This window comes from Emys orbicularis, chromosome 6 (genome assembly GCF_028017835.1).
Source record: "Emys orbicularis isolate rEmyOrb1 chromosome 6, rEmyOrb1.hap1, whole genome shotgun sequence".
NCBI classification, from domain to species: domain Eukaryota; kingdom Metazoa; phylum Chordata; order Testudines; family Emydidae; genus Emys; species Emys orbicularis.
In genome coordinates this window covers 43,589,977-43,602,992 of record NC_088688.1, presented here as the reverse complement: position 1 = coordinate 43,602,992, position 13,016 = coordinate 43,589,977, and the positions used below count along the sequence as shown (strand labels likewise).

General features: G+C 47.3%; 1 protein-coding gene across 1 annotated transcript; it reads right to left on the bottom strand.

Moving 5' to 3' along the window:
• Nucleotides 1-3,237: 3,237 nt before the first annotated feature.
• Nucleotides 3,238-7,642, bottom strand: CCNB1 (cyclin B1). The gene is made up of 9 exons (XM_065406356.1): nt 7,622-7,642; nt 7,116-7,271; nt 6,923-7,036; nt 6,278-6,460; nt 5,469-5,627; nt 4,727-4,963; nt 4,166-4,306; nt 3,716-3,826; nt 3,238-3,348 (listed from the first exon to the last, which is right to left on the bottom strand). Exons 1-9 carry the CDS (start codon nt 7,640-7,642, stop codon nt 3,238-3,240), a joined length of 1,233 nt encoding a protein of 410 aa, XP_065262428.1.
• Nucleotides 7,643-13,016: the final 5,374 nt, after the last annotated feature.

The window sequence follows — 13,016 nt, the reverse complement described above, 5'->3', positions numbered from 1 at the left end:
AGGCAGCAAGGTGGTTGGGGAGAGCGTGGCTCCAGCAGACCCAGCCGGGCGGGGGGAGGGTTCACGGCTCCAGCAGACACAGGAGCGAAGGGAATGGCTCCAGCAGACACAGCAGAAGGAAGGTTGCTCCCTAGCATGGAGTTGGTGGACAAGGCCGCTCTCTGGGGGTAGGTGGTCCCCCGGCTCCCGGGGCAGGACGGGGCACTATTGTGCTCGGGCCCCGCACCACACCATGGCTAATCTGAACAATGCATTGCATATTTTACCCGCCAGTATTTTTGCCCTCACACTAGACTCCAGCCAGGCACAGAGCTGCTGTGTGACTTGGCCCGCCCACGTCCTTTTCTTTATCAACTTTCATACCCAGCTCATTTCACAATTCAGCCCTGTCCTGACATTTTACTGCACTAGCCAAGCGGATTCTATCTTAAGTACTCCTTTGCCTTCACTTTCCAAGCACAGAGGTGTAGCAATGTTTCACACTTGTTCCTGATTTTTAAGTGCATTTACAATATTACAACTAAGTGAAGTGATTTTGAACAGGCCCACTGACAGAAATTCCAGGCCCCAGGGCAGAACAATCAGTGGGCCCCCAAAAGCCGTGTGGATGCGGTCCACCTGACATTTGGGCGGTGCTGCGCCTATGCTAGCTGGTGCCCAGTGGGCTGCCGGCTGTGCTCTTCCGGCACAGCCAGGGCTTCCACATCCCTGCCCCTAGGATTGCCAACTGTCTAATCATGCAAACCCAAAGACTCGAGCCCCACCCCCTGCCCAGCCCCTTCTTTAAGACCATGCCCCTGCTCACTCCACCCCCCCTCCCTCCATCTCTTCCCCACCCTCACTCACTTTCACCAGGCTGGGGCCAGGGGTTGGGATAGAAGCTCTGGGAGGGAGTTTGGGTGAGGAATGCGGGCTCAAGGCTGGGGTTAGCGCTTACCTGGGGTGGTTCTTGAAACTGACCAGTCCACCCCTCTGGCAGCAGCTCCTAAGCGGGGAGCCCAGAAGGGTCTCTGCACACCACTGCTCTGCTGGCAGCTGTGGCTGGGGGCCCCTTTTATCAGGCCTGCTTTTGAAGATACCATGCACGCAATCCCTTTTCTTGAAGGCTTGTGCAAGACCAGCCTGAGGTCTAAGAGTGATGCGCTTACATATACAGATTTTTAAGGAAGCAATACATGTAATTCTCCTGCTGGCTGCTTTATCAGATCTCATTGAACAGATTTTTATTAAATGTGTTCCACATTTAATTTACATATAAAAATAATTTGAATATTGCCACCTCATAAAGTCCAATTTTGTGACACTGACAGACCAGCCAACCTGTATCAAGACAGATCACTTCTATGTGAATTTCAGCAATGTACTAGACTAGCAATTCATTTGTAATACACCTCTACCCCAATATAACACAAATTTGGATATAACACAGTAAAGCAGTGCTCTGGGGGGCAGGGCTGCACACTCCAGTGGATCAAAGCAAGTTCAATACAACACAGTTTCACCTATAACGCAGTAAGATTTTTTGGCTCCTGAGGACAGTGTCATATCAGGGTAGAGGTGTACTAGAAATTAAGGGTAGATACCAAGTAGATTTGTTTGTGTTTACCTATATTCTGTTAATTATATCAATGTAACCGAATAGCTTATAGATGCTAATTCCCTTTCATGTCTTAATTATGTATGGGACTGTGTCCAGTTAACCTTAAGATCAAGGGTGTAAAATACTGTAGGAAACTAATACCTACATTGTCTTCAGCTTAACTATCTCTTTTATAATAGAGGACTGGTTAATTGCCATATGTTAATCAAGCTAACTGAGTCTATTTACTATGCATACATAGGTAATGTTAGCATCAAAGTGATGGGACAGCCTGTGCACAAAGAATCCTGTCATATGCTGGGCTCATGCTTAACAGCTGCTTCAGGTATAAAAGTGAAACCTTGGGCCTGATGTTTTCATCTCTAGTCTGCTTAAACTTTGAAGAGCTAAAACATAGGATGGAGCTATTCCAAATAGTTATTTGGAATAGTCTTTCCAGGGTAACTTGACATCTAAGCTGCCTTTGCATTCTGATCTGTTGACATAATTTGAGAGAGAGCCTTTTACAAGTCAGCAGTTGATTCTTGCACTGTTGTGGTCTTGAACAATGAACACAGAGAATCACTTGTATTTATATTGATCTTTCAACCATAGGTAACTTTTCTTTTACTACTAAATCTAAGATCGTTATTAAGGTTTGGCTGACAGCAGGATGTTTAGATCTGGCCTCAGGGTGTGTCCACTCCTGGGGAATTGGTGAACCTCATATGATGAATCAAGTGGTCAGTAACTTGAGAGTGCAAGTATTACAGTAGTGAACTAGACAACTAATGGGCATTACAAGTCCTCCACATAAGGTAGTTTACTAGTAGTCAGCTATGTCCATTACAACTCTGAATGGATTTATGGTAATCATGAAGCCACTTAATATTCCAAGACAGGAGTAGCAGGCACACTGTCATCTCTTTGTAAGAGACACCCGTTAGACTGAGACAGACACCTGCCAATACTGTATCTCTTGTGGAGAGATACAACTTTTACATTGCCAGCTGAGGGATGCAGTGTATGGTTCACCTACCCAGGTGATCATTGCTCCAGGCTGACACCCACTGCACATTAGGTTAGAGGGGAAAAATGACTAGAGAAGCTGGACACCTGTAGCAAGACACAGTGGTAAGTTATTCTCCCACTGTTCTTAAGGATAAACCTATAGCTTGATGTTAGCAAAGCTGCCACACCACACTTTTACAGTGCAATATAACATTTCTGCAGCTATGATGGGAGAGCTGTCCTTGCTCTAACAAATACAGTTGGTACATGTGGGGTCTGTTTTGCTATTGACACTTTGACACTATAGGGCCCATTGACCCTCTGCTCTTAGTGCAAGAGTTTATTTAAAAAAAAAAAAAAAAAAGTTGAGAGAACACCTGGCCCCCTGAGCACCCCAGGTAAATGTACTAGAGCTACAAGGTGGGTAAGAATAAGCAATCAGCCTCTTATGTTTTAAGATTTGTCACTGGAAAGTGATTATACTTAGACATGATAGGAAACATGATTAGAGTAAGAAGCATAAAATGCTTTATTAAAAGCTTTAGGTCAGTGACAAGATATTATATATACACACACATGCACAAACACATACAATGGCACATGGTGCCAACTTCAATCTAATTCTGCTAGTTTTATATAAAAAAAAGTTATACCACTTTTGACACAGGCTTAGCCAGATCCTGTATGACTGTAGAGTTTAGCTGTGGAAGAGTGCTAATCTTAGCATTTTTGCTGCTGGCATATTTGTTCTTGACTGTCTGAAATGAGAAGAAAATGAGGTTAAGTCTTGCATATTATAATGCCAGATGTTTGGAGGGGGTCTCAGTTTCCAACTACACATTGGACAAGAGCTGAAAATTGGTCAGCTTGTGCCATGACAGGCCTATGAACAGCTAATATCCAAAACCCACATTTAAGCAAGCTTTTCCATGAGCTCATACCAGAGACTATCTACACTAGGCAGGTAGACCAGAGTGTCTGTATTTACCCATTAAGCTTCATTAGCAGCCAAGTTTAACAGCAAGCAGTTTGTTGGGTTAAGTGTTGTGCTGCACCAAGTGTTTTGTATTACTTGGTTCCCACCTTCACCATACCCATCCTGTAAAAGGAAAGTAAGTTCCTTACCATGTGCTTCGTAAGGCCCCGGTTCACTAGGATCACATTCTTTGCCATATGTTGCATGACAGGGTGAAGAGCACTCTCAGTGTAAGACATGTAGTGTTGTAGAGTTAGTGTCTAAGACAAGGAAACTAGAGTTATTCAGGAGTTTACACCAATCCTATTAACCATCATCTAGAGGCAAAGATATGCTCCTTACTTCAAGGAGCAGGATCTACACTGGTGTTCCCTTTCCAGAGTGGGAAAGATATCATGCTTTCCACAAGCCCATCTTATTTAGGTGGAACTTGCTTGGTACTATGCCCAGAGTTCCCATTTTGGGAAATGGAACCATGCACCCTCGGCTGAGTTTAGCGTAGTTTGCTGCAGAATTCAATGGGGGTACTCCTGCTATGTTAATTGTACCCACTTGCTCAGTTTAGTCTCAAACTAGAAGGCACCAAGCTAGAGACTTACCCACTCTCCACCATCAAGAACCTTTAGAGCCAAGCAAAAAGCAGCTGCAGCAATCTGGGATGGAGGGTAGTGTACCATTTCATAATCCACCAGGGATAATTCCATCAGATATTTGGCTAGAGTGTGCTGTTCTAGGTCCACCTAGAATGAGAAACAAGCATTAGTTGTCTCTCAGTAAGCCCTGATGGGGGGGAAAACAAAGGCATTCTACTTCTTTTCTACATCCCCTGGAATAGGACTGTCCCCAGCCCCACATCTCTTGTTGCATAGCGTATACAAGTCTTGTCCCATTATTAGTGCACCTATTTCTGCCATTTGTGGGTTCTCCTTTAGACTGTACTAGCAACAGTCTAGTCAGGTCTGCAAGAACTCCATTCCCCTGAATACCAGTTGTGTTTGTGCATAGCTCTAAAGTGGCAGCTAGCTACCAGCCAAGACAAGAGACTTGCATTTTGGAGAAGCTAGCACAGATGGAATTTTTCATTTATGAATAGCACTTTTGCAAGTAGATCTGAAGGTAAACTGATAAGTTGCCTTTAATAAAGGCTTCATGAATTTTACCTCTCCAATCTTTGATGCCCTCCTTAGAAAGTGTAGTGGTAGAGGGCGGCCCAAGGCAAAGTCTAGAGCTTGTAGAATCTTCCTTTCCATTTGTTTGATCTGGGACTTGGTGTAAGTGTGGTCTGTTACAAAGGCAAAGTCCCCAATTTCAGGAGGATACATTTCCTCATACTTGCTGGCAATAAACATGGCTGTGACGCCAACCAGCTGCAACATCTTCTTGGGCACACTGTTGTCCTATAGTACAAAAGTGTTTAATACAAGAATTATACAAGCCAATAAGCATGTTTGTCACAGGACAGCTGGCTACCATGCTGATGAAGTCAAGTCTTTATACTACATTTAGTTTACTGCCAGTCACTGTCAAACACACAAGTTCCTGGCCAGTTAGGAGGTAATGTGAGTTTTAATGCTCTATAGTTAGACAGCAATTTATGAAGGGGTTACAGGAAATGCAAGAAGGATTGTTATTAGCACACTAAGCCACAATGATTCATGTCAAGTACAAAGTTAGGTCCACAAATGTAGTGCTCAAAACTACATTAGTCCAGTCATGATCCTAAAGTCTGAATTTTAATTTCAAGAAGATTATTAAAAGCAATCAGCCTTTGCTATAGTGAGTGCATAACATTAAGTAACATTCAGCTTGTGCTGGGTTCAGATTTGTCACTCTTATCTGCTATAGGCTAGAGAGAGCAATGGAATCATGGCAAAGGAACAAGGTGCCATGTCATGCCCTTACCTGCAGGAAGCGATCAATGATGGCAGCAGTCATGTACATAGTTTCTGGAAGTAGTCTGAATTTCACCTGAACCTGCACAAGCCAGTCAATTAGGATAGCCCGCATATTTCCTGTAACTTCCTGGCCTGCCAGGTATTTTGGTCTGACATCTTGTTGCTTCTGCATGGAAGGAATATTTATTACTACAGCAATTTCTGCATGTGAGGAGTATTGGCACTACTACAGACCCTTTAGAAAACTGGAGGTTGCTAGTCTTGACCAACAGAAGTGCAGAATCTAGCTTCTTTGGCCAAGAGATATTTGAAGGCAACAGCTAACAATTGCCATGTACTACTTTGCAATAGTAGAGTAAATGCCAGTGCTGGTAGTTTTTAGCATGCTAGTTCTGCTGATCACTGTTTTCAGAGTCTGTTAGAGCTCTTATATGCAGTGTATTTGTAGCATGTCAGTCACAGGATATTAGAAAGACCTGGTGGGTGAAGGAATCTTATTGGACCAAATTCTGTTGGGGAGAGTCAAGTTGAGAGACAGCACAGCTCTGTGTAGCTCAAAAGCTTCTCTTACCAACAGAAGTTGGTCCAATAAAATATATTACCTCTAACCACCTTCTAGTGACAAGGTGGGCGATTAAGAGAAATGCTTGCCTCAAGGAGTTGCTGAGACTCCTGCACCTTAGGAGTACTACAAGACAAGTCTAGGAATAGAGGTCTAGTTTCCCAAATAGCCATTGCACCAAAGATATGGAGACACACTAGAGTCAGGGTACAGTAGAATGGCAGCAGATCTGTTTCTTTGTTGTTCATACCAACCTCAAGGTCTCTCAGATAGCCATAGATGTCCTTTACATATTCACTGCAGAGATTTGGGTCAGCACCATCATCTACATCTACATCTTTCACTTCAAGCAAGACATCAGAAAAAGCCTGGCACAGCACCTCCTCTGCTGGCACACATCCAGAGGTCTCCATTGGGCTTGGGGATGGAGACTCCAACTGGGGAGAAAGTTTAAGATTGAGCACCTATAGCTTCTACTGAAGACTCAGGGAGGTGGATTGCCTACACCAATGGGAGAACCCCTCACATGGGTAGGGTCTACACTGAAGAAGAAGAAAGGCTACAGGTGCACCTGTAGCCTTTCAAGTGTAGGCAAGCTCTCGAATACTGCACAGATGGGGCCATATAGATACCTTATTTATTTACTACTGATGAGTTAGTCAAATAATCCACTCACAGACTGCTACTTGAATTGACCACTGCTTTTATCCTTCCCCCAGGGAAGGGAGCTTGTAGGTGATGGGAGAAGGAGGCTCCAAGCCATGCAGGAGTCAGTGAGGTCATGGTAGGTGTAGAGTGTGAAGAAGCGTGTTCCTCCTCCAGGCTCACCACGAGCCCTGCTGGTTGTGACCAGCTCAGAGCAGGGGCTGCGTGCCGGGGGACTGGCACCGCACAGATACCTTAGCAGGCTCAGGGATTGGCTTCTGCTCCTTAGCCGGCTCGATCACCTTCTCCGCGGCTCTCGTGGCTTTCCTGGCGAGGGGCTTCACCGCAGCGCTGGGGGGCTTCGTTTCCTGAGGAGAGAGAAGGGGGCGTGAGCGGGCCAGGCTCGGGCTGCTCAGGGCTCCGGCGGGGGCAGGCTCCAGGCCTTACCTTTTTGGGAAGCGCTTTGGGCGGCTGCTCGCCCACTTTGTTGCCGATGTCGCCCAGGGCAGTTCTCGGCCTGAGGCCGGGCTTGGCAGCAGCCGCTCCCCGCTTGGCAGCGGCCACATTGCTCTTCACTTGGTTCTCGGCGTTGACTCTGGTATTCTGCGGAGAAAAGCGCCGGTCAGCGCGGCAGGCCTGGACGGGAGGGGACACTACGGCACCTCCCGGAGCCCTCTGGGCGGCAACTTGCTCGGGCGCAGCAGGGGCGAGCCCATTAGCCGAGCTTACCCGAGCCTGCTCCAGACGAGTAAACAGCGGGAGGGGGGGGAGCGTCGCTCCCTGCAGCGGGCCCGGGGATGGAGCCGTAGCAGCATCCCGCGTGGAGGCGCATAGGTCCCCACTTATACGGTCACTATCTGCCCCCCGCCCCGGAGAAGGAAGGGCTGCAGCCACCCATCCTCCTCCATGGGGGAAGCCCGGCGGGGCCCCGACCTCTTCTTCCCCCAACTTACCCTGCTGATCCGCAGCGCCATGGCCCCCCGCGCCTTCTGCACCACAGAACCCCGGCTCCTCCGCTGCCGCTTGAGCTGCCTGGCCTGGTACGAATGACTCCTATCCCGACAGCTGCCCAGCTCACGAATACGCGATCTCCCAGCAGCTGCCGCCGCAGGTTTAAACCACGCACCGAGCTCCGCTCATTGGCTGTCCCCTTGTCTTCCCTCGATCGTCATTGGCCGCTCCTCGTTCCACCCCGAATGCGTTTCCGTGGAGACCGGGCGCTGATTCCTCAAGACGTTCGAAAAGGGGGCGGGGCGATGGGGGTAGGCTGTTTGTACTATGTGACGCCTTGTTGCATTTATAATTTCATCTCTGGAGCGTGAGGCTGCGTAGGTTGGAGCCTGGGGATGGGAAGTGGAGCTTGGCTAGATCCGTGGCTGATAGTCTTTTAATGATAGTGTACTGTGTCCATTCTCATTCATTAACCCAGGAATTCTTAAAAGCAAGCTTCGCCTTGGGGAAGCATTATAAAGGGGATTGCACTCAGAGGCTTGCTGTGTGAAAGGGGTCACCAGGACGAAAATTTGAGAACCACTGAGTTAGACATTTGTTGCATTTTACTTTTATTTTCTTGTGACTTTTATGCCTCATTACTTGAGTCACTTAAAACCTATCTTTCTGTAGTTGATAAACTTATTTTATTATTTTATCTAAATCAGTGTGTTTGGAGTGAAGTGTTTGGGAAAATCCATTTGAGATAATAGGATTTGTGCATATCATGTTCTATAAATAAAATGGCAGATTTTATATGATTTTATATGTATTGTCCAGGAGAGGACTTGGTAATACCAGGCATACACTTCTGGGAGAAAGTCTGGGAGTGGTAACTCAGGGCATGTCTGTACTACAAACTTAAGTTTAAATTTAAATTAATGGAGATATCCCATCTCCTAGAACTGGAAGGGACCTTGAAAGGTCATTGAGTCCAGCCCCCTGCCTTCACTAGCAGGACCAAGTACTGATTTTGCCCCAGATCCCCAAGTGGCCCCCTCAAGGATTGAACTCACAACCCTGGGTTTAGCAGGCCAATGCTCAAACCACTGAGCTATCCCCCCCCCCATGTTGACCTATGTTAGGTCGATTTACAAGCACCACAGTAATTACTGTGTTTTTCATGCCCATGCTGCCATCCTTCTGTTAGTGGTGCGCATCCTCACCAGGAGTGCTTCCACCAACTTAAGAGGGACAGTGGGGGGAGGGGCCTGAGAGCTTGGCTACCACGGGGCTTTCAGCTCTGCAAGGAGTTCCCTGCTGGGAGCCCAGCTAGGAGTCAGGGGGCAGGGCAGCAGGGCTCCCTGCGGTGTGCCAAGAGTCTGGGTGGCAGCCTAGCTGGGAGCCCCCCCCACCTACCCTGGGGTGATAGGTGGAGTTGTGAGCCAGGCATGAGGTTCACAGCAGGGAGCCTACTAGCCTTTCTTGTGAAGAATGTCAGTCAGTAACAGATGTAAGTAACACACTGTCTACATGGACATCACCCTAACTACACCAATATAAGCCCTAAGCAGTGTAAAAGGCACCCCAAGCTGGAAAATTGAGGGGACACAGCATCAGCAAAGGTCTCTTGTAAGGTATCATTACAAAGCTTATAATCTACTGAGTGTAATCATCCTATTTGTATAAATGTACCACTCTTGTATCTGCAACTAGAAATGTGAAATATAACTCTAAGGGCCTATTGTAATTATGTAAAGTGTGGGCCATTAATGGTGGTTTGGAATCTTGATGACTCCCATTAACTAGGACCATTGTCTGCAAATGGCTGTGTTTTACCTGTAAGTCTTCCTGTATACGTGTATGCTGGCAAGTGGGTAATGAAGTCTTGCAGTGACGTGTGATCGTGTCACCTGAACTGGAATCCATCTGTAACCTGGTGTCTTTCTGTCATAACTATAAAGGGAAGGGTGACAGCCATACTGTGTACAGTACTAAAGTCCCTCCTGGTCAGAGACTCTAAAATCCTTTTACCTGTAAAGGGTTAAGAAGCTCGGGTAACCTGGCTGACACCTGACCCAGAGGACCAATAAGGGGACAAGATACTTTCAAATCTTGGGGGGGGAAAGGCTTTTGTGTGTGTCCTTTGTTTAAGGGGTTGTTCGCTCTTGGGACTGAGAGGGACCAGACATCAATCCAGGTTCTCCCCATCTTTCTAAACAAGTCTCTCTTATTTCAAAATTGTAAGTAAAAGCCAGGCAAGGCGTCTTAGATTTACTTTGTTTTCTCAACTTGTAAATGTACCTTTTACTAAAGTGCTTATCTTGTTTGCTATACTTTGAACCTAAGACAGAGGGGATTCCTCTGAGCTCTTTAAGTTTGATTACCCTGTAAAGTTATTTTCCATACTGATTTTGCAGAGATAATTTTTACCTTTTGCTTTAATTAAAAGCCTTCTTTTTAAGAACCTGATTGATTTCTCCTTGTTTTAAGATCCAAAGGGGGTTTGGATCTGTATTCACCAGGAGTTGGTGAAAGGAAGGAGGGGGGAAGGGTCAATCTCTCCTTGTTTAAGATCCAAGCAGTTTGGATCTGTATTCACCAGGGAATTGGTGAAAGGTTTCTCAAGGCTTCCCAGGGAGGGAATCCATCGAGAATGGTGGCAGCGGGACCAGAGCTAAGCTGGTAGATAAGCTTAGCAGTTTTCATGCAGGCCCCTACATTTGTACCCTAAAGTTCAAAGTAGGGATACAGCCTTGACATGGTGGCACAGCGGTGGGATCGTTTTAAACCCAAAAGCCAGTAAGAGATTTTTTTTCCCTTCCAGCTGCTTGGAAAGCAGAGCTGAAGGTAGATGCATATCTTATCTCTCCTTGCCTGAAGGCAGAGGTGTTAAGTTTTTTTTAACAAGGTCCTTTGTTAAGAGAACGGTTCAATAAGTGAGCAAACTTTGATCTAGTAAAGGTAATTTACAAGGTGAATTGTTTTTTTTTCTTTTTCTTTTTACATCCTCGGGAGTAGCTTGTTAGAAAGTCTCTGTTAACTCAGCAGCACTCAGCAGGAGCCTGAGCTAAGTACATCCCAGTTTCAGTCAACTGCAGAGGGGTGTGACCCAGCACAAGAAAACCAGGAAAATGACTACCAAAGAAGAAAAAGCTATAGAGGAGGCCCACAAGAGAGCTATGGAGCTGAAAGAAAAAGAAATAGAGCTGAGAGACAGAGAAGAGAAAGCCAAAGAGGGGGCCCACAAGAGAGAGATGGAGCTGAGAGACAGAGAAGAGAAAGCCAAAGAGGAGGCCCACAAGAGAGAAATGGAGCTGGAAAAAGCCAAGCAGGAGGCCCATAAAAGAGAGATGGAGCTGAGAGAAAGAGAAGAAAAAGCCAAACAGGAGGCCCATAAAAGAGAGATGGAGCTGAAAGAAAAAGAGATGGAACTGGAAGCAGCAAGGACTAGGCAGGGTGCATCAGACCATCCTAACAACTCCTCTCCAGGTACCACTTCCCATCCCAGGAAATTCCCCACCTACAAGGCAGGCGATGATACTGAGGCCTTCTTAGAAAATTTTGAAAGGGCCTGCCTTGGATACGACATCCCTCCAACCCAGTACATGGTAGAGCTGAGGCCGCAGCTCAGTGGACCCTTAGCAGAGGTGGCGGCTGAAATGCCTAAGGAACACATGAACAGTTATGAACTTTTTAAAAACAAGGCCAGAATCAGAATGGGGCTAACACCTGAGCATGCCCGTCGGCGGTTCAGAGCCCTAAGGTGGAAACCTGATGTGTCATTTACCCGACATGCCTACCACATTGGGAAAAATTGGGATGCCTGGATATCAGGAGCAAATGTTAAATCTACGGAAGAGTTGCCCTTCCTATTGCAAATGGAGCAGTTTTTAGAGGGTGTTCCTGAGGAAATAGAAAGGTACATCCTAGATGGGAAGCCCAAAACTGTAACCGAGGCGGGGGAGATTGGAGCCAAATGGGTGGAGGTGACAGAAAAGAAAAAAGCTAGTAGCAGTTGGAGCGAATATCAGAAGGGGCAAGCCGAAACAAAACCTTATCACCGGGGACAACCCAAGGCCCCACCCACATCCCAAGGGAAACCCCAGACGCCTTCTCACCCCACCACACCAGTCTCCATCAACCAACATCGCCCCGGTGATACCTTAGCAGGGCGATGTTTTAAATGTAATGAACTGGGGCATATAAAGGCTCACTGCCCCAAGAACCCCAACCGATTACAGTTCATTACACCCCAATCACACCAAAGAACCCCAGACCCAGATGCCTCTCTCATACCCTCGGAGCGAAGGGAAACCTTGAGAGTGGGCGGAAAGAGGGTTATCGCTTGGAGGGACACTGGGGCACAAGTGTCAACTATCCACCAATCCCTAGTGGACCCCAAACTCATCAACCCTGAGGCTACAGTGACAATTCAACCCTTCGTGTCACAGTCTGTAACCTTGCCTACAGCCCAGTTGCATGTCCAGTACAAGGGCTGGTCAGGAATGTGGACTTTTGCAGTCTATGACAATTATCCCATTCCCATGCTGCTGGGGGAAGACTTGGCCAACCATGTGAAGCTAGCCAAGAGGGTGGGAATAGTCACCCGCAGCCAGGCTAAGCAAGCTTTCACCTCCATCCCTGTTCCTGAGCCGTCCACCAGGGCCCCGTCTGTGTTACCGGAGACCCAAACACAGGTGGTGGAACCGGATCCCCTGCCAACGACTGCAACAGCCGTAGTGGATCCAATCCCAGAGACCCAGCCAAAGCCAGTCCCGGAACCGGAACTGGCAACGCACCCAGCACCAGAACCATTGCCAGCACTGAGTCCAGCGCTTGCAAGCCCGTCTACAACTCCAATGCCAGAGGGCACCAGCGAGTCTGAACTGGTGGAAGCAGCAGATAACCCTACCCAAGAGGCTCAGCCAGAGCCTGAAATACCACATAGTGCACCAGCGGACAGCGGTTCACAGTCAATGGAAACAGCCCCAGCACCTGCATCGCTTCCAGAGGGACCAAGCCTCAGTCCACAGTCCAAGGAGGAACTGATGTCTCCAGCATCAAGGGAACAGTTCCAGGCCGAGCAGGAAGCAGATGACAGCCTTTTAAAAAAGCTTGGGCGGCGGCACGGAGCACCCCACCGCCTCTCAGCTCTTCTAACCGATCCCGGTTTGTTGTAGAAAAAGGACTATTATACAAGGAGACTCTTTCTGGTGGGCACCAGGAAGACTGGCATCCTCAAAGACAGTTGGTAGTTCCCACTAAGTATCGGGTAAAGCTCTTGAGCTTAGCCCATGATCATCCCAGTGGCCATTCTGGGGTGAACAGAACCAAAGACCGGTTGGGGAAGTCCTTCCACTGGGAGGGAATGGGCAAGGACGTTGCTAATTATGTCCGGTCTTGTGAGGTGTGCCA